This window comes from Carassius auratus, chromosome 21 (genome assembly GCF_003368295.1).
Source record: "Carassius auratus strain Wakin chromosome 21, ASM336829v1, whole genome shotgun sequence".
Classification (NCBI taxonomy): Eukaryota; Metazoa; Chordata; class Actinopteri; order Cypriniformes; family Cyprinidae; genus Carassius; species Carassius auratus.
This window is the reverse complement of record NC_039263.1, coordinates 8,715,571-8,736,735: the sequence shown is the minus strand read 5'-3', so window position 1 is coordinate 8,736,735 and position 21,165 is coordinate 8,715,571. Positions and strand designations below refer to the sequence as shown.

Genomic DNA, 21,165 nt, shown 5'->3' with positions numbered 1-21,165 from the left:
GAGTGAATCTCAGTGTTTTCACAGTTTTAAATCCTCAATCTCTTTGCATGTGACTGGCATCAGGAAATGTACACAAATGCTGTTTGCAATGTGGGAAAACTCCATTCACATTTTTTGCTGGACATTTGACCTACAAATAGGAACACGCCACAACTGATAACATGAGAACTCGTTGTTTGTGTTGCGCAATGGTTCGATCTGAACTTTTCATTGATAGTTGAAATTTCTATTACTTTGTTCAATTTTAGAGGGATTTTGCCCATAGACCTGAGGTCATGCTATAGATGTTTTCATCACATTTTTATAGTCTTTGAAGATAAAAACAGAAAATATTTGGAGTCTGTTTATCCTAAAACTATATTAGAGCACATTGATATTTCATTTTACAGTCACATTTTGCATAAAATATAACTGCCTTTTATTAACACCAGCAATACATAGGGATTGATACAAATCATTAATGTTTGTAGTACAGTATCATTACAATACAGTATCAATAATGTTTGTAGTACAACATACTCAGTATAAACAACTGTATTAGTGACACTTGCTTTAAAAAAAAACACCCCTAAAACTGATTCTCTGTCTTATTAATGTTGGTGTTTTCATCCTTACTCTTTTTCAGCATTGAAAAATTGTGTCGCCCATCCATCCACAAAGCCTGGATCACGAGTGAACCAAAGCACCACCAGGAGGACGAAGAGGGCAAGGACACTCAGCTCCCCAAAGGTCATGGGACCAAGTCTCCTGTGCTCATCTTTGATTACATTATAGGCAGCGATCTCCTTCTCTGTCTTCACCGTCCCACAGCCCCATGTCTTTCTGAAGCTTAAGTTACAAATTAAATGTATATTATATGGTGGTATAGGTGTATATTATGCAGATGAGTTTGATTCATTAGGAAAGAACTCTCACTTTACACCCAGGAACACAATCTGTAGCCACAGCCAGGCCAGAATGAGCATGATGATCATGTTTGGGAAGGCAAATCCAAACCATGATGCAAAGTTTATGATGTCAGGGTTATCTGGGAACAGTCTGTAGGACAAACAAATGTTGATTTAATATGCTAATACAAAAGTAAGCAAAAGGTACATTCTTGTGCAATACAGTACATTTCTCTCATGCTTAGGAGAAAAACATCTTTAGGTTACGTATGTAACCCTAGTTCCTCGAGGGAACGAGACGATGCGTCGGAGCGCTACGGGGAACGTGTCTAGCGTGAGTGACTCTGAATATCGTGTGTAATCAGTCCAATGGAAGAGCGTGACGTCATGGGCAGGGTGACGTCATAAAAGCACGTGCCGTGTAGCTGGCGTCAGCTTCGAGTACCAGCAAGCGCCGGCAGGGATGCCGGGGATATGGCCTCAAGACGCAGCATCTCGTTCCCTTGAGAAACTAGGGTTACATAAGTAACCTAGAGACATTCTTCTTCAGGAACTCGAGCTGCATCGAAGCGCTACGGGGAACGATGTACCCACACTGCCAGACTACCAAATCCCTGCCTCGTGTGTATCCGAAGAGCACAGCTTAGGACGAGAGGACTGAAGCACCTGGAGTGACTGGCATATCTAAGCCATAGAACTTTGCAAAATTGGAAGGTGTGGACCACCCCACAGCATTGCAGAAGACTCATAGGTGCCGTTGATAGTCTCAACTATCCAACGACTATTAGTCTGCTTAGAAGCAGGAAAGCCCCTCTTGGGGGGACCGTAACATACAAGCAATTGGTCCATTTTTTCTCCACAGGGCAGCTCTATGGACGTATCAATGTAGCGCTCAAACAGGACATATACAATCTAGCTTCTCTTGATCGGGCTCCCGAAAGGGAGGAGGACAGAAGGCCTGCAGCACTACAGGTTGTGGTGTGATAGAGGGAACCTTAGGAACATATCCTGCTCGAGGTTATATGAACAATTTGGTAATGCCAGGTGCAAAATCAAGATAGGTAGGGGCCACTGAGAGGGCCTGTAAATCTCCTACTCTCCTCAGAGAGGTAATAGCAAACAGAAAGGCGGTTTTAAGGGTCAGATGTCTGTCAGAAATATCTTGAATCAGCTCGAATGGAGTTTTGCAAAAGAGCCTCTAACACCACAACCAAGTCCCACTGGGGAATACGGGACCGTACTGGAGGTCTCAGCCTCAGCGCACCCCGGAAGAAATGTGTAACTAAGGGGTGTCTTCCCAAAAACTGACCATCGAGAGGGACATGGTAGGCCGCAATGGCTGCCACGTAAACCTTTAGCCTGGAGTGGGTCAACCCTGGCTTGTAGAAACTCCTGAACTGTACCAACTGGGCAGTTAGCTGGGTCAAGCTGGCGGTCTCTGCAACATGAGGTGAAGAGTTTTCAGCTCAGGGCGTACAGTTTGCTCGTTGATGGAGCTTGTTGGACGGTCTCAACAACCTCGGTTGAGAGACCGGATGCTATGAGTTGTGCCCCCTCAGGGGCCACACCCACAGTTTCCACAACTCTGGGCAAGGGTGTATTATCATGCCCTGCACCTGAGAGAGTAGGTCTGTCCTAATTGGTATCTCCCATGGAGATCCGCCGAGGAGCGAGACCAGATCTGTAAACCATACTCGGCGCGGCCAGAACAGGGCTACTAACAACAGACGGACCCCATTCCAGCGTACTCTCACCAGAACTCCCGGGAGCAGAGCAATATGGGGAAAGGTGTACAGACGAAGCCTCTGCCAGGTCTGTACTATAGCGTCCAGTCCCAGAGGTCCCGGATTAACTAGAAAGAACCAAAAGGGACATTATGATGTCTCCTGAGTCACAAAGAGATCTACTTGAGCTCTGGCAAAATTCTCCATATCTGCTTGACCACCTCGGGGTGAAGTTTCCATTCCCTGGGCCTCGGCTCATGCCTTGACAGTATGTTTGCTCCCATATTTCATTTCTCAGGAATATACACTGCTCTTAATGAGAGGAGTTTGCCCTGGGACTACAAAAGGATCTGGTGTGCCAGCTTGTACAAGGGGCGCGAATGCAGACCTCTCTGGTGGTTGATGTAAGAGACCACAGATGTATTGTTGGTGCGCACCAATACATGGTGACTCTTAGGTCTAGGAGGAAGTGCTTTAGTGCATGATAAACTGCTAGCATCTCTAGACAATTGATATGCCATGTCAGATTGCGACCGCTCCACAGACCACGGGCAGCGTGGCCACTCATGACCGCACCCCAACCAGTGAGGGATGCATCTGTTGCTTGTATTACATGGCGACAAGGAGCTCCCAGCACCGTGCCCTGATTCAAGAACCAAGGTTTCTTCCACATTTTCAAGGCATGGAGGCAGCGCCGTGTGACCTTGATAGTTCAAAGTGGATTGCCCCTCGGGGAAAATCCCTTGGTCTTGAGTCACCACTGCAGGGGTCTCATGTACAGCAGGCCAAGAGGTATCACGTTGGACGCAGCTACCATCAGACCCAACAATCTCTGAAATAGTTTGACAGTGAGTGACTGGCCTTCTTTGACTCTCTTGACTGAGATGACGATCGACTCAGGGGACAGACATGCCTGCATAACGGTCAAATCCCATACTACGCCTAGATAGGTGGTTCTCTGAACTGGAGAAAGTACACTCTTCTTGGCGTTCAGTCTCAAACCCAGCTCCCCCATATGTGCAAGAACATCATCTCGATGTTGAGCCGTAACCTGCTCTGACTGAGCTAAAATCAACCAATCGTTAATATAGTTGAGAATGCGGACGCCCTGCATGCGCAGAGGAGCCAGAGCCGCATCTACACATTTCGTGAATGTGCGGCATGAGAGTGCAAGGCCGAAGGGAAGTACTCGATATTGGTAAGCTTCGTCCCCGAAAGCGAACCTCAGAAACTTCCTGTTTTGTGGAAGGATGGATATGTGGAAGTATGCATCTTTGAGATCTATTGTGTCTGAGCTTGACGCCAGCTGTGCGGCACGTGCTTTTATAGCTTAATGGTCGCTATAAAAGCGTCCATTTTTGAGCACAAGGTGTCACACAGACGGGGTGACATCACACTATTCCATTGGACTGAATAACCCTTTAAGCGCCAAAGTCCTTATATGGTGTAATATCTCATTTGTATTCCCTTCCACTAGATGGCAGACATCTTTGATTCTAGACCAACATTATGCATTGTTTCTGTTCAAAGTGTTCGAGGAAATAGCAGAGCAAGTGAGGCCTATACATATATATATATATATATATATATATATATATATATATATATATATAATTATATATATATATATACATATTATATATATATATATATATATATATATATATATATATATATATATATATATATATATATATATATATATATATATATATATATATAACAAGCTAAATGTTTTAATTTCATTTTCATTTCGGTTCATTCTTGGTTTAAAAAAATCTTCAGGTTCCATATGCAGAGCGAAATAGGAACGGTCCAGCATTTAGCAATAATTAGTATTAACTCTGTTATTATTCTTGATTTTTAAAACTACTAGCATTTTTGAATTATGCCTTATGTGTGACCAAAAATTAAGTATTATTTTTTTCAGCTGTTTGATCGTCCTGGTGCCTCGCGCACATATTCACTGGAAACAGCAGTCGTTCACCAGACATTCGGCGTGAGCACTTTGACATATTGTTAATTATGATTTTTTTTTTCATCGATACTGAAACGCACACAGCCTATTTACCTCATGAATAATAGTTAAGCTTCAAATGGGCAACATCACAAATATGGAAACGTTTGATTTCTCCCGATTGAGAAAGCCCAAGCTTACCTTATGATTAGCTTTAAATTATTATTATTATTATTATTATTATTATTATTATTATTATTATTACTAAGCCTTATTTTAATATATACTGCAATTATATTTATCCACTAGAATTATATATATTTAATTATTGTTTTGTTCTGATAGATTTGTTAAATTTAAAGGATTTGTTGTAAAATATTTTCTAGTAGCCCATTTTTTTCCTCTCACAAACTCAAAAAAAAAAAAAAAAAAAAAAAAAACCATGCAGCAAACAAAAATAGGTGATTGATCCGTTAAAATGAAACCTATACACGACTCAAATATTTTTTTTCCTCTGACAAACTTAATTTATTTTTTAGCGTGTTTAAAAAATAAAAAAGAAAGAAAACATTCAGCAAATGAAAATAGGCGATTAATCCGTTAAAATGTGTTACTCATGGTTAACAGTAATTATAATTATTTTACTTCAGAACAGAGCCTGGGACTAATCTAGGTTATCCATGTGGTTTTTTTTTTTTATTTTTTTTATTTTTTTTTTTATTCATTGCATCTGAAAATGACTTTGTTCATTACTTTCCCTTCACGCGATCTGGCGCAGATCAGCCTCCCGCAAAGCTCAGCTGTGGACGATTTAAAAATGTTTGATATAAAGCAGTGGTTCTCAACCCGCGGCCCGTCACGAATTCAAATGCTGCACCACATGCTGAATAAAAAAAAAAAAAAAAAAAAAAAAAAAAAAATTATGCTACTAATTAAATATAAGCTATATCCTAATCTTTTTATGTGATTTTTTTTCTTCTTATATTATTTTCAGACATGAGCACTGGCATAAGCATTTAACGAACACATACAAGCGCGCACTTTGGCAGAATTCAATTCAAATAGAATTCAATTTACCATTAGGTAAAATTGCGCATCAGAATGGACAAATTTGTTTTTTAAGGGAGAAAAAAAAGAAATTCAAAAAATGCCAGCGAATGAACATGTACAAGCTGTGAATAGTTGCAGTATCAGTATTGAAGGAGAAGTGCTCGATTTTAGTTTTTTTTTTTTTTGCCCCGCAACTCACTTGAAGAAGTTCAGATAAATGGAAACACCATACACTATGTAGCCTAACAATCCTTAATTGAAGAAATGTGGCAAAATATCTCAAGAGAGAACCTCATATTATTAAATTCAAAAGTGCTTTGCCTGCATCTTAAAGCCTCTGTCAAACTTTCGGCATTCGCGAGTCCGCTATGGACCACTCGTCATTGGAGAGTGTGTGCCGAGGCTCTGAGATGACGACCGCGTGGACAGGTGCGCGTGGTCAGTAGGCTTCAAAAGCAAAATTGCACATGTGCAGGCAGAGTGAAGAAGCTCATTGTTACTAGAACCTGTCCAATCCGTCAGTAAAAGAATATAAAGACAGCTATGTGTAATAATTCTGGGCAATTGCAGAGCTGTCCATCAGCCTGCGCATTCAGAAGTATAAATGGAAGTAATCTGCTTCCGCGCTGGCCGTGTACGCGTCCGGATTGCTCATGCAGAAAGTATAACACAGGCGTTACAATCGCAACTTCTTTGTGTTACTCCTTTCAAGCTGAATCTCACAAAATTGGTCAGCTCCCGACAGCATCAGGTGTTTTATTTATGGGGAGTATAATTGTTTATTTTGATGAATGTAATAGATTATATATCATGATAGTTACCCAGACAGCAACATAGTGTTGGCCCAGATCCGGCCCACATCTGGCCCACATGAAATCCATGTGGGCCAGATGTGGGCCAGACCTGGGCCGAAACTGCTTGCTGTCTGGGTAGGCTATAATATTGTAAATAAGGGCCCGGTTTCCCGATAACGCTCACTTTTAGCGCGCTAAGAAGACCTCGAAAGATATATCTTACCAAAGTTATTTATGTTCTAAGTGTGTTCCCCGATGTGTCACTTCTAAGCTTCTTAGCACGCTGCCTCTTATGTCCGACGTTACAAAAGCGCTGTCCAAAGTCCAGGGTGCTGAATTAGTTGGCATCGATTGCTCATGAATCGATTTTCCACTTCACGCGATGGTGCAATACAGCGTTAAGAAAGACAACACGCTCTATGCAAATGAAACATTCCTCAAATTATTACAGTAACATTTATTTTAACATAGTTTAAGTTATCGGTAAAATATAGACTATAAATTAAATTATCAAATGGTCAGTAATATGTTCACATGATATGTTGTGACGGTTAGACGAACTGGGTATCCCTCGCTAATCATCCATTCTGTTGTTGTGCCACTCCTGCCGCTTCTTGACATGGGTTTAACGACTAAAAATTAGTAATACACTTTTATATTAATGGTAAGGTACTTTAAAATCAGAATTGATTGGCAAGCAGCAGCAGTTACTCCTTTTTAATGCGGTATTGATTGTAACTGGTTTTTGTTTTTAATAAAAAGCAACCTATCTACAATAAACATAGAGAGACAGAGTTAGATACAAAATATGCTGAGCACAAAGAGCACCAAGCCTTTCGTCAGAGGAACTTGAAGTTTTGCTGGACATTGCCACCAGGTCGGAGATCACACCCGTATGGTCCACTATAACCTGCACGTTTATGGTCGCGTCTCCCTTTCGCGATATGTACGCCTGATCAATCACTGATGGATTGGCGATTGGGATGAGTGTGCCATCTACCAGGATGCAATCCCCGGCATGGCGCAGAAGGGCGTTGGTGACAGTGTGGACGCACCTCCACACCGAGGTCTTGATTAAGCCGTAGCCCTCTCCCACGACCTCAATGAATATCTCTGTAGCAAAAAAAAAAAAAAAAAAAAAAAAGAAAGAAAGAAAAAAAAAAGTAGCGCTGGGCTTCAGGGCTCAAAGCAAAATTCTGCCGCGTTAGCCTGGCAAGCGCAGGTCTGAGAAGGTCCAGCAGCTCCATAATGAGCTGTCTTGGGAGGCAATTTTTTTTTTAAATATAGCCACGTCAGAAAAAATGTCAAAAGGGCTTAAGTTTTGCCGAATAAAAAAATTGACATGGACTAAACGGCTCCGCGTCTGGCTCAGTCTTTGATTCAATACAATGACACCTTGGATCGCTGCCATAGTTGGTCGCTTACTGGACACCACCATGCCATTTATAGATCTTAGCCATTTAGAGACAAATTGTTTGCCAGATTTTAATTATAAAAAAAAAATTGATTGTCAATTCACTTTAATTACATTACGAAAAAGCCTAGGCTAACCCTTACGAAAATTAACCATGGTTTTACTACAAATAAAACCAAAAAAACCATGGTTACTATAGTGAAAGTGAAAGTGAAGTGACATTCAGCCAAGTATGGTGACCCATACTCAGAATTTGTGCTCTGCATTTAACCCATCCGAAATGCACACACACAGAGCAGTGAACACACACACACACTGTGAGCACACACCCGGAGCAGTGGGCAGCCATTTATGCTGCGGCGCCCTGGGAGCAGTTGGGGGTTCGATGCCTTGCTCAAGGGCACCTAAGTCGTGGTATTGAAGGTGGAGAGAGAACTGTACATGCACTCCCCCCACCCACAATTCCGTCCGGCCCGAGACTAGAACTCACAACCCTTCGATTGGGAGTCCAACCCTCTAACCATTAGGCCACGACTTCCCCGTGAAGTCAAACCATGTTAAACGTTAAACCATGGTAACCACAAAATAACCATGGTTTTGCTATATTAACCATAATTTAACCATGGTATTTGTAGTAAATATGTGGTTATACAAATGGTAGTCAACACACCAAAAAACCATGGGTTACTACAGTTTTACTATAATAAAACCATGGTTATTTTTCGTAAGGGAACTACCACCACATAAAGTCAACTTCATAAATAGGCCTGTATCCATTGCGAACATAATTTATTAAGAGTCTTAAAAAATAACATAAAATCATTGTTGAGGCAAAACATTGCCAGCATACCATAGTTTGACTTGTACTTCACTGCACTGGTTTCTAAAGACTGATGTACAGTAGCGTCTTGAGCTCAAACAACGCTCAGAGGGAGCTTAAGAATGGTCCAGACAAAACCTTACGAAAGTGTGACTTACAGAAGACATACTTAGCGTACGAACGTGTCGGAAATCGTGCCATAAGGTTAAGAGAGAGGTTAAGGAATAGGTTAAAGACTACTTAGCGATAAGAGCGTTTTGGGTAACCGGGCCCAGGTTGGTTTGTATTGCTGACGTAATATGTAAATTATATGCGTAGACTTGCACTTAGACCAGAGTGCGGCTCGCTGTAAAAAAAAGGTTGAGAACCATGCACTGACATAAAGGTTGCTGTCCCATTTTATACAGGAATTGTTCATTTTAAAAAATCGAATTATATTGTTAGTTCTAATTATATTGTTTACACAAGTTCATTTAGAACTTTTTTTTTTATTTACTTTAAACTCCTTGAGAATTTAAAGTTAGTTTAATAGTATTTAAATTCAAGTTAAAAAAAATAGGTTTTAATTGCTTAAATTATTTTTATTAATTAATAATATGTTATCATGTCTATTCTTGTAAAAAATACATGTTTATTCTTTAGGAAAACAAGGGAAAAAATAAGGGACAATCCGAATATTTGTTTTGCTTTACCTATTTATGTAAGCTACAATTATTTCAAATAATAATAATAATAATAATAATAAAATAATGTCATTAAATTGGCCTGAGTAATTTTGACCATTATAGAATTGTGACTTTAAAGATTAGTCATTTAGCTGGTAAAAATACTGTGAAATGAATAATGGCATGGATTTTAGAGCATAACAACTGAAGGTTTATGAAACATTAGCCAATAAAGCATTTTTTTAAACAACGGAACTTAAAGTTGTGAACTAAAATATTATTTCAACCATACAGCATGTGAATAAATAAAATGCATAATTTTCATAATATTTCATTATTCATAAAATGCATAACGTTTCTGGTGTTTTGATTTGTAATTCAATATAATGAGTTCCAAGTTTAAGAATAGTCCTAGACTTCTCTCTCTCTCTTTAACAGCATTAGCTCAATGATATACGAATTCCTTCTGTTAGACTTTTCCTGCCTTGCTAAATGTTGGGCTCATGATCAATAAGTTCGCCTCAATCTGATTCAGTAAAGTCAAACTGCAGACAGTGAAGCCTCAGAGACCCGTGCGCTGTGAGGCGGGAACAGAGGACTCCGCTTGGTCTTAAAGCCTCCCGCAAACATCCACGATCACAAATAACAATGATTTTCGTAAAATAATAATTGCTCTTTCATATGGACAGTGTCTTATGAGGCTTTCACTTGCTGAACCGGTTTATATAGGACTGTTGTTTTGGTTATATTCACAGTGCTGGCTCTCTCTGACGAGAGAAATGCAACATTCACACATTACGCTATTCCTTTTCGTTTAAAAACATTTCAAGCTTTCTGTAGATATATTTTTAATGTACCTATGTGAGACACCACGATATTATGTTAATTAAAAAATTATACATCCATTATCATGAAAAATTAAAGTGATGAGATGGCGCCAAACACACTTGAATATGAGCTTCTTATCAGGAGTAAAATTCATGCCAACAGCCAACATATTTAGCTTGATCAGAAGGTTGACTGCAAGAATCTAGCGGGATGTTAAGAGTTTGTCTGTTTCTTTTACGGATTATTTTCGGGTTAAAGCATGATTTAAACAGATTCACACTCAATCGCTTTCGCAATAATGCTTTCAAACAAGTGTAATCTTACAGTGCTACATTATCAGCATGCTATCTGATTTTGAAATCTTGAAGAAGTTAATCGATCTGTTTAGATAAAATAACTGACAAAGATGTTATTTTCATCACAAACTAAATTTTCACAGCAGAAAGCAGCAATTAAAGATGTAATGCTTACAGTGTTATTAGTTTGGCATGTGATATAGGGAAAAAAGTTTACACATAGCTTAAGCCACTTTGAAACTCTCTTGTTATTTTTATTATTATTATTATTATTTTATATGCTACGTTATGAACATAACATTTTAAACATACTGAAATACTTTATTCAGGGAGTAAAGGCGGAGCGTGTTTCTGGTATCAGTGTGCGTGGAGGGGAAGTTGTTTCTGCTCATAGACTCTGCTATGAGTGAGAGAGATGTTTCACCTGACGAAATGCAGACGACCGCGGCTGCACAAGCACAGCACATCCACCATAAATCAACCTGCAGCAATGCTCGTTCATCGACTCGCCAAGCTTTACTTTTGTAGGTCTAATGGCAGTAAATAATTTGATAGTATGACCATGCAGTCAATACAGATATTTAACAAAAACATTAAAACAAGCAGGACTGTAAAATAAAACAATAAAAACGCATGCCAGGTCTACACCGGACAGTGGAACGATCCAACAAGAGACAGCAGAACACAGTGATGGATACACTGGACACGATCCCCATCAGTGAACTGATGCTCGTTCTATTTATGCTGAAATGTTCTGACACTGCCGTTCAGATGATTTGACACTATAGTGTGATGTCATCAAGTTTAGACACACTTTTCGCTGTGGGGCACAGATGACAACTCTGGCGTCCAGTGTAGACACAGACAGTGACTGCTCTATTTACAAATAAGTTCTATAAGAAAAAAATAATAATTATCTAAACCAGCTGCATTACCAGATGGAAATATAAACTATAAAAAATATTAACAAATATTAACTCCATCCATGACACTGACTCACTGCTGAGCTGCCAGTTTTAATCTGAACAGCTGTCCCTGGTGATGTCATAATATGCAAATTAGATTAGTATATTTACACCCTACATAAACTTTCGATCATGCCAAACATTTTTCTAATTGACAGTAGATCTCTATCTTTAAGCCCTTTCAAGCCACAAGCTTATGAAGTCTTGATGTCAAAATACAACATTTTGTCCAAAAAACCCTGGCACCTTATGGGTTAAACACGATATTCAGAGTCGCTCACGTTAGACGCGTTCCCCGGAGCGCTTCGACGCAGCTCGAGTTCCTGAAGAGGAACTGTAATGTAAGGTACCTACTGGCTCATCTGTCCCATAAGAACAAGGTTTGGTCCCGTGCCTGTGAGTGTGGCTGTCCCACCAATGCTAGCTGCATAGCACACGCTTAATGTCAGGCCTTTACACATCTTTATTCTTTCCTCTGCATTTCGAGAATGCTCTTCCATGTCAAATTCCATTGAGAAGCTGGGGCCATTCAGAGCCACTGTGTACAATAAAAAAGAAATTGTTTTACTTTCCATTAGAAGTGTTACATACAGTAGTTATATAGTTTTGGCACACACATGGCATATTATAAAAATTGAAACCTCAAAACCAGCCTGAATAAAAATTGAAAATGCCATTAGATAGCCTTAAACCATAGTGTTACATATTTTTAAATGATACCAATAAAACGATATAACCAATAATAATACCCTTAAATACAAATCTAAAATACTAAAAATAAAAAAATAAACCAACTGAGACCAAGATCTAAACTAAACTTTAACAATGAGAGTAAAAATTAAAACTAAACTAAATAAAAAAGACAAAAATAGATATAAAACAGAAATAATTCTTAAAAATAAATGATGTAAAATGTAAAACTCCTTTTATTTCATTTATTCAGTTATGAAGAAATATTTTTTTTTTTACATTTAATGATGTACTTTACTAAAAAGAAAACGAAATTGAAATAACTACATCTATGTAGTAATACAAGAAAATGAATAAAAAAAAAAAACTAAAACCAACAACAATCAACACAATTTTAATATTAAGTTTAATATATTAAAATAATAAAATAATGATACATATATGATGATAAAAACACTCTCAGTGACACTAAAATAACAGTGAACTCTGCTACACATAAGCCAACTGAAACTTTGCCCAGGGAACTAGGGTCTTTGGGGCTGGTACTCCATGTGTTTCCACAGCAGGAACCAGGATCTAAATAAAGTTCCAGGTAAAAAAATGCACCTCAGAAAATGCCTGCTCACAAGGTAGCACTTTTATAAATGTCAGGAACTTTCAGGGGCAGGACTTGGGCGCTAAACATGCTGATTGGTTGAGTTTAAGCAGAATTGTGATTTCAACCACCATTTATTCAGATACTTTTCAAAATAGTACGGTTTACGTGGGTTGGTAGGTTAAACTGGAGATTGTAGATAGAGTGTCAATGGTCCATTTGAGATATAGGTGGCGGTTATACTTAAGCTGTTAACTTTTTTTAATGTGGCTGACACTCCCTTTGAGTTCAACGAAACCAATATCCCATAGTAATTCAGTTCAATTCAATAAACCAGTTGAAGAACACTGTTCACCGGTTCTTTTGCACTCGACGTAATGGCGTCATTGACGATGACTGGTTTGTTTGAACTCAGAGGGAGTGTCAGCCACATTAAAAAAGTTAACAGCTTAAGTCATTTGTGAATTAATGCGTATTGCAGACACGAACTGTTTAAAACGATTCAGTTCGATTTGGTGAACTGGTTCAAAAAGATCCGGTTACATCAAATGATTAATTCGCGAACCGGATATCCCAAACTGCTTTGTTTTGAACTCTCTCACAACAGACACGGAAGAGAAGACAATGCTGAATAAAGTCGTAGTTTTTGCTATTTCTGGACCAAAATGTATTTTCGATTTTTCAAAAATTCTAACTGACCCTTTGATGTCACATGGAATACTTTGATGATGTTTTTCTTACCTTTCTGGACATGGACAGTAGACCGTGCACACAGTTTCAATGGAGGGACTGAGAGCTCTCGGACTAAATCTAAAATATCTTAAACTGTGTTCTGAAGATAAATGGAGGTCTCACTGGTTTGGAATGACATGAGGGTGAGTTATTAATTACATAATTTTGATTATTGGGTGAACGAACCATTTAAGTCTATTCCTATTCTCTCAACTAAAGGTATCCTCCATCAGACTTTTTCTCACCCTGCGTGTCAGGTTGTTTCTCAGTGTTTTTCGCATCAATCTCTGGAGTGGAGACCTGGTCTGGTTCTGCTCTGTTGAGCTGCTCGAGCACAGCTTGAACAATGGGCACCATCATGGCTGTTGTAGCCGTGTTACTGATCCACATGGAGAGGAAAGCTGTTACACCCATGAAGCCCAGCATCAGCCTGTAGAATGGCAGAAGAAGTCTTACTAAGACTGCTTTTAACAATGAGAAGATTTCCAGTAGATTTTAAATGCTTACAGAGCAGGTCGTACGCCTACAATGAGCAACACCCGGAGTGCAATTCTCTTGTGTAGGTTCCAATGCTCAACAGCTACAGCCACCATCAGTCCACCCAGAAAAAGCATGTTGGTATCCTTCAGGTACTGCATACACACCTGTCATACAGAAATCAGATATTTGAGATACAAAGTTTGAGTTACATAAGTTATGAATGTATAAAATTTAAATGAGTGGTGTATAGTTAAAAAGAAATGACTGAAAATAACACAACATGCCATGAACATGTTTTAAAGCAGGAGACATTGAGGGAGGTCAGATATACTAGTAGGATGACTGGTTTACAAACCTGATTCCAAAAATGTTGGGACACTGTATAAATTGTGATTAAAAAAGGAATGGAATAATTTACAAATCTCATAAACTTATACAGTATTTTATTCACAATAGGATATATATATATATATATATATATATATATATATATATATATATATATATATATATATATATATATATATATATATATATATATCATATCAAATGTTAAAAGTGAGACATTTTGAAATGTCATGCCAAATATTGTCTCATTTTGGATTTCATTGAGAGCTACACATTGCAGAAAAGTTTGGACATGTAGCAATAAGTAGGCCTGTCATGATAACAAATTTTGCTGGACAATAAATCGTCCAAGAAATTATTTCGATAAACGATAATATTGTCGTTCTAAGACCAGTTTCAACTAATATAATGATAATGGCATAATACACAGGGTAAACATTTTCAAAGATCAATAAACTTTTATTTTATTTTATGGCAGATTCAGAGCAAGAAATACCAACATGCTGACTTTGTGTGGCTTAAAATGAATTAGTTTTGTATGTTATATTACTGTATGTTTATATGCCAGTAAGGGATGCTCATAATTGACCGTTTAACCATTTACTGAAAGTAAACATGTTGACTAATGAAGGGGCCATTCACATATCTCGTCTTTTGGGTGCTCAAATTTGTTATTTCAAATGCGGTATGCGCGCTCATAATGAAAGAGACGCGCTTGTTTTTTCCAGGAAGGTATGGGGGAGAAAACAATGCACGTGTGTGCGTGCATGTGTGTGTGTGTGTGTGTGTGTGTGTACTCACTGGGTGCGTTGACACAAGCAAACACTCGCCTACAGAAATATTTAGCTGAGCAAGCCAAATGAAGCGAGCGAAAAGTATGCCCATTTCGACAGAAAGGGCAGCAAAGTTACTTGCAGAATATGCTACGCAGTATTAAAATAAAGCAGTAGTGCAAGTACAATGCTGTAACACTTGCGAAGCAAACATCCAAGCAAATGAAAGGCGCTTCCCAAAGCTGGTCACTCTAGCGAGATGATATCTCTTTATTCCCAGGACATCTCTGCCATCGGAGAGGGTGTTTTCTGCCATGGACTGTCCGCAGGCTGTGCTCCAGACTAACCCCACATCATGACATGTTAAATTTTTTTTATAAAAATTGTAAAAAATTATTTCGGCCGAAAATATTATCAAGTTAATTTTTTTTATCATGTGATGAATTGATTTATCGACTACCGCCCTTACGAAAATTAACCATGGTTTTACTACAAATAAAACCAAAAAACCATGGTTACTGTAGTTAAACCATGGTAACCACAAATTAACCATGGTTTTGCTATATTAACCATAGTTTAACCATGGTATTTGTAGTAAATCTGTGGTTTTACAAATGGCAGTCAATACGCCAAAAAACCATGGGTTACTACAGTTTTACTATAATAAAACCATGGTTATTTTTCGTAAGGGCGTGAAAGGCCTAGCAATAAGAGGTCGGAAAAGTTAAATGTACATTTAAATGTACATTTAACAAGGAACAGCTGGAAAAACAATTTGCAACTTATTAGGTCAATTGGCAACATGATTGGGTATAAAAAGAGCCTCTCAGAAGTCAAGATGGGCAGAAGATCACCAATCCCCCCAATGCTGCGGCGAAAAATAGTGGAGTAATATCAGGAAGGAGTTTCTCAGAGAACATTTTTCAAAGAGTTTAAAGTTATCATCATCTACAGTGCATAATATCATCCAAAGATTCAGAGAATCTGGAACAGTGCACAAGGGTCAAGGCGGGAAAACCATACTGGATGCCTGTGATCTTCGGGCCCTTAGACGACACTGCATTACATATAGGAATGCTACTGAATTGGAAATCACAACATGGGCTCAGGAATACTTCCAGAAAACATTGTTGGTGAACACCATCCACTGTGCCATTTGCCGTTGCCGGCTAAACCTCTATAGGTAAAAACAAAAGCCATATATAAACATGATTCACAAGCGCAGGCATTTTCTCTGGGCCAAGGCTCATTTAAAATGGACTGTGGCAAAGTGAAAAACTGTTCTGTGGTCAGACAAATCAAAATTTGAAGTTCTTTTTGGAAAACTGGGACGCCATGTAATCTGGACTAAAGAGGACAAGGACAACCCAAATTGTTATCAGCGCTCAGTTCAGAAGCCTGCATCTCTGATGGTATGGGGTTGCATGAGTGCCTGTGGCATGGGCAGCTTACACATCTGGAAAGGCACCATAAATGCTGAAAGGTATTTCAAAAGTTCGAGAACAACATATGCTCCCATCCAAATGTCATCTCTTTCAGGAAACCTTGCTTTTTCCAACATAACAATTCCAGACCACATACTGCATCAATTACAACTTCATGGCTGCATAGAAGAAGGATCCGGGTACTGAAATGGCCAACTTGCAGTCCAGATCTTTCACCCATAGAAAACATTTGGCGCATCATAAAGAGGAAGATGCGACAAAGAAGATCTAAGACAGTTGAGCAACTAAAAGCCTGTATTAGACAAGAATGGTACAACATTCCTATTCCTAAACTTGTCTCCTCAGTCTCCAGACATGTGCAGACTGTTATAAAAAAAAAAAAAAAAAGAGGGGATGCCACACAGTGGTAAACATGGCCTTGTCCCAAAAATTTTGAGATGTGTTGATGCCATGGTATTTAAAATCAACTTATTTTTCCCTTAAAATTATACATTTTTTCTCAGTTTAACATTTCATATGTCATCTATTTTGTATTCTGAATACAAACTTCCACATCATTGCATTCTGTTTTTATTCAAAATTTGTACAGTGTCCCAACTTTTTTGGAATCGGGTTTGTTTATAGTACTTAAAACATACATCTTTGGACTCCATGATTCTGAAGAGAGGAAAGAGTACAGCTGGCAGGAGAGCAGTGACAGCCAGTGGCAGCACTTCGGTACACCAGTACACTGCCATTAGTGCAACAACATACGCACATGCAGCCTCCTGCAAATTGTAAAACCAGAGTGTGTCATATCAATTTATACATTACCATTTAAAAGTCTGTGGTCAATAAATGTATAGTTTTGTTCTGCAAGGATTCAAGTGATCAAAACTGACAGTAAAGACATTATAATGTTATGAAAGGTTTATAATTCAAATAATGCTCTTTTGAACTTCATATTCATCAAAGAATGCTTGGTTTCTGCAAAACATTAAGCAGCATAACCGTTTTCAACACTGACAGTAATAATATTTTTTTCTTCAGAAGATGGATGGATGGGTGGATGGATAGACACATACATAAATACATCATGTTTAATAAGTATAATTTTCTAAACCACAATGGAAGAACATTTCAATCCCAGAATTAACTGTGAATTCCATTTCTCGAAAATTAAAAATCCAGCAAATTCCTTATTACAATTCAAATTTTTTGTGTGGTGTGTTAATTTGTTAATTGAAATAGACAAAATTTTTAATTGTGAATTTTGCCCAACTCTGTGGCACTGTTATTTATTATAAACTGTACATTTTACAGTTAACTCAAAAATATGTCAATTTCCCATGTGAGAGAGAGAGAGAAAAAGGGGGATTTACCAACTAGGGTCCAGGGAAAAGTTGTCATGATTCTGCCCTCGTGTCCTTGATTTTTCCTAGTCTTGAGGCAGGATCATGACAGACCCGTGTTTTGTGTACAAGCACATGGCCTTGCCTTTGGGCCATGTGCTTGTGTTGTCTCGTTCCCTTGCCCCGCCCCCCTTGTTATCCTAGTCTTGTCTTGATTGTCCCATCTGTGCCACCTGTCGTGTCTTGATTAGTTCCCCTATTTAGCTTTCCTAGTGTGCTCTGTCTTGCGTCGGTTCATGGAGATTTGTACCCTAAGATTTGTGACTGTGATTGTTCCTCACCTGTGATTATACCCTGGTAACCCCTTTGAGATATTGTGTCCTGTATAACCGTGAGTGTTTATTTGTAGTTAGTGTTCTCTAGTTTTGAGTCTTTGTTTATTTTGTCTAATCAGTCCTGTTTGGTTATTTTTGTATCTGCCCTAGTCCTTGTTTTCCCCCTCGTGGGTTTTGTTTTCCCTTTTTTGTTAAATAAATCCTGTGTTTCGTTACTTCCTGTCTGCACCTGAGTTCCTCCCTTACCAAAACCCTGACAAAAGTTCAGGGAAAATTATAAACACCTAAATTTGCTGAATTTTACAGTGTTTATATATTTATAATATCAAGTAAGCTATATAAAATCAGCTGTCTGTATTTATATTTTAAGGTGGAAGTCTCTCAATGGAATCATCATATTTGGGAATCCTATATGGATTAAACAAACAAACATACAAAACAACAACAAAAACACTGTTAATCTTCCATCTTAGCAAGTTAAAATTGTAATGTGTAACTGTAGGCATGTTTTGTTTTATGTATTATCGTTGTGTGCAGCCCTACTTGGATTTTATCCTCTGACTCAAGACAATCATATGGTGCAAAGTTCCTTTCGTTATTCAGTCACCCAGCAACACTCTAAATCACAACATGGCAAAAATATATCTGATAACATTCAGACATTCGTGTCAAAATAATGCCATAAATTTTTTTACACATCACACATTGTTACCTTTATTGTAAGTATGTAATATTGCTAGCGGCTATATGATGTGACAAACAGTGGTTTACCGTCTTGGATGACCGGCACCTGCAACCAGTTTATTTTTTTTGGCGGGGGGCGGCGGAGGGGGTATATATATATATATATATATATATATATATATATATATATATATATTTTTTATATATATATATATATATATATATATATATATTTTTTATATATATATATATATATATATATATATATATATATATATTTTATATATATATATATATATATATATATATATATTTATATATATATATATATATATATATATATATATATATATATATATATATATAATTAAATAACTCAATCCGGTTGGCCGATGTTATTGTTTCTATTAAATTATAGACGATCTTTCTTTGGTTTTATTTATGTGGCACTATGAAAAAAAAAGATAAAAAAACTTTGTGACAACAAAGGGTTAAAACTAAAATAGGGCATTGTGAGTTTCTGGTGAAGGAATGTGTCGCCCCAATGCATGGTCTCGTACCATGGTTTTTCTTAAAGATACAGAGAAATCCGGTTGAAAGAACCTCGAAAGATGCGTAAAAAGTTAATCTCTGAGAGCCTTTCTCGACTCTCTTTGACACGCTTAAGACATACTTGACTGTCAAATCACGCACTATCCCGTGGAAACGACACAACACTTTTAAAAATAGTAATGCAGCTTAAGCTTTTCAGTTAATTACAATTCTTGCCTATTTAAAACTTTTTACATGCATCATAAAATTAGACTTACCTTTGTTCCAATGACAAGTGGCAAAGGAAGGAGAAGAAACGGGGTGCAAAAGAGAATCAGTCCATTTTTCATCCACCAGACATGTTTCAGTATATGTGAAACCATCATTTTCGGCTTATGATAACTTAACAAGGAAGAGTCCAAAACTGGGGAAACTGCGCAAAACTTGTATGTTCTGATCTGTGGACAGTGTTTGGGTTCGCGCTCTGCCAGTATCCTTCTCTCTATCACACAAACACACTCACACACTCAGCGCCGCACACATTGGAGCGCATAATTGAGCGCGTGCAAGATTTGTACCTTGCCATTTTCAATTCTTAAATATTAACCTGTGAATTTCATCACCAAAGATTTGTTAGCATGGAAATGCAATCACGTATGTAGAGATAGAATATATATATATATATATATATATATATATATATATATATATATATATATATATATATATATATATATGTATATATATATTTCAAATGCTGTTGATACGTATATATGCTTTAGTTTAAAATATTTATGTCATTTAATTTTATGTTCTTTTTATTTGTTTATTTTTCTTCTTTTTTTCTTCAAATATATTGTTTGATTTACTTTGGAAAACACTGATCCAAAAGAGTTCGATTTATAGACGTAAAAAATTTTCGGCCTTACAATAATACATTTTTTTTCAAATCCTTTGTAAACCTTAACTTCAAAAATAATTATTAACCTTTTTATAGACCTTATGTATCCTCTAATCCAGTGATTTTCAGCTTTTACTATGGACACCTTAAATTAGCCTCTCAGTCAACCCAGGGGCCTCCCTACATTTTTAAGTTCTGTCTTCTCAGTGGACCCTTGTAGTATAGCTCTAATAGATATCTGTTTGCTGCAGCATAATGATTATGTTCTTTTTCTATCTTGAAATCTTCTTTACAGTTCACAAACCCCTAAATTCCTGATTAATAGTTCTCAAAAGGGTCTTTGAAAGCAATGGACCAACACAGCCTGAAGGAACTAAGAAGGTGAGATTGGATGGGGGAAAGCAAGGAGAAGACAAGAATGTGTTTCTTTTCTCAGTAGAGTTGAATGACAGCGAGATACAGTGGGTACACATTGCTGCCTTTGCTGAAACTCTACACAGAACCAGCAGGGAGCCAGGCTCACAGACCTGCTGGGAGACTGACAATAGCTCTCTGTTTGAGGTTGAGGATGAGATTTCCTTAAGTCATCACAGTTGTGGGAAATCCTGATGAACCCATGGTTTTGTGTTACATGTGAATTTTTGCTGCTGCAAGGTTGTAATAAATAAATAAATAAATAAATAAAAATAAAAAGATAAAAACAGAGATTAATCAATAACTAGATTGAATAAAACTGTCATAAAAATGATTATTTGTTTAGAATACAATCAAATAGTTTAATAAAAAAGGTTGAAGCGATCAAACTTGACTTTGGACAACTTTGATTTATTTTCCACTGGTCACAAATGTATACAAGGAAAAAACAAGGACATTTAGTTTTATAGTTTTACAGCATGGAATCGTCAAACATTTAACAGACA

At 37.6% G+C, this 21,165-nt stretch overlaps 1 protein-coding gene across 2 annotated transcripts in view; it reads right to left on the bottom strand.

The window, feature by feature from the left end:
- slc13a5a (solute carrier family 13 member 5a) overlaps positions 1–19,894 on the bottom strand; it is a 72,474-nt gene extending 52,580 nt beyond the window's left edge. The window contains exons 1-7 of one of the 2 annotated variants that reach the window (XM_026195727.1): positions 19,623–19,894; positions 17,102–17,230; positions 13,925–14,061; positions 13,663–13,847; positions 11,755–11,938; positions 916–1,038; positions 616–828 (exon numbers count right to left, since the gene is read on the bottom strand). In XM_026195727.1, coding sequence (XP_026051512.1) covers positions 616–828; positions 916–1,038; positions 11,755–11,938; positions 13,663–13,847; positions 13,925–14,061; positions 17,102–17,230; positions 19,623–19,730 — 1,079 coding nt within the window. In that variant the 5' untranslated portion in view covers positions 19,731–19,894. The remainder of the gene's footprint in view (positions 1–615; positions 829–915; positions 1,039–11,754; positions 11,939–13,662; positions 13,848–13,924; positions 14,062–17,101; positions 17,231–19,622) is intronic. The other variant, XM_026195729.1, reaches the window with a different exon arrangement.
- Between the last annotated feature and the right edge of the window lie 1,271 nt (positions 19,895–21,165).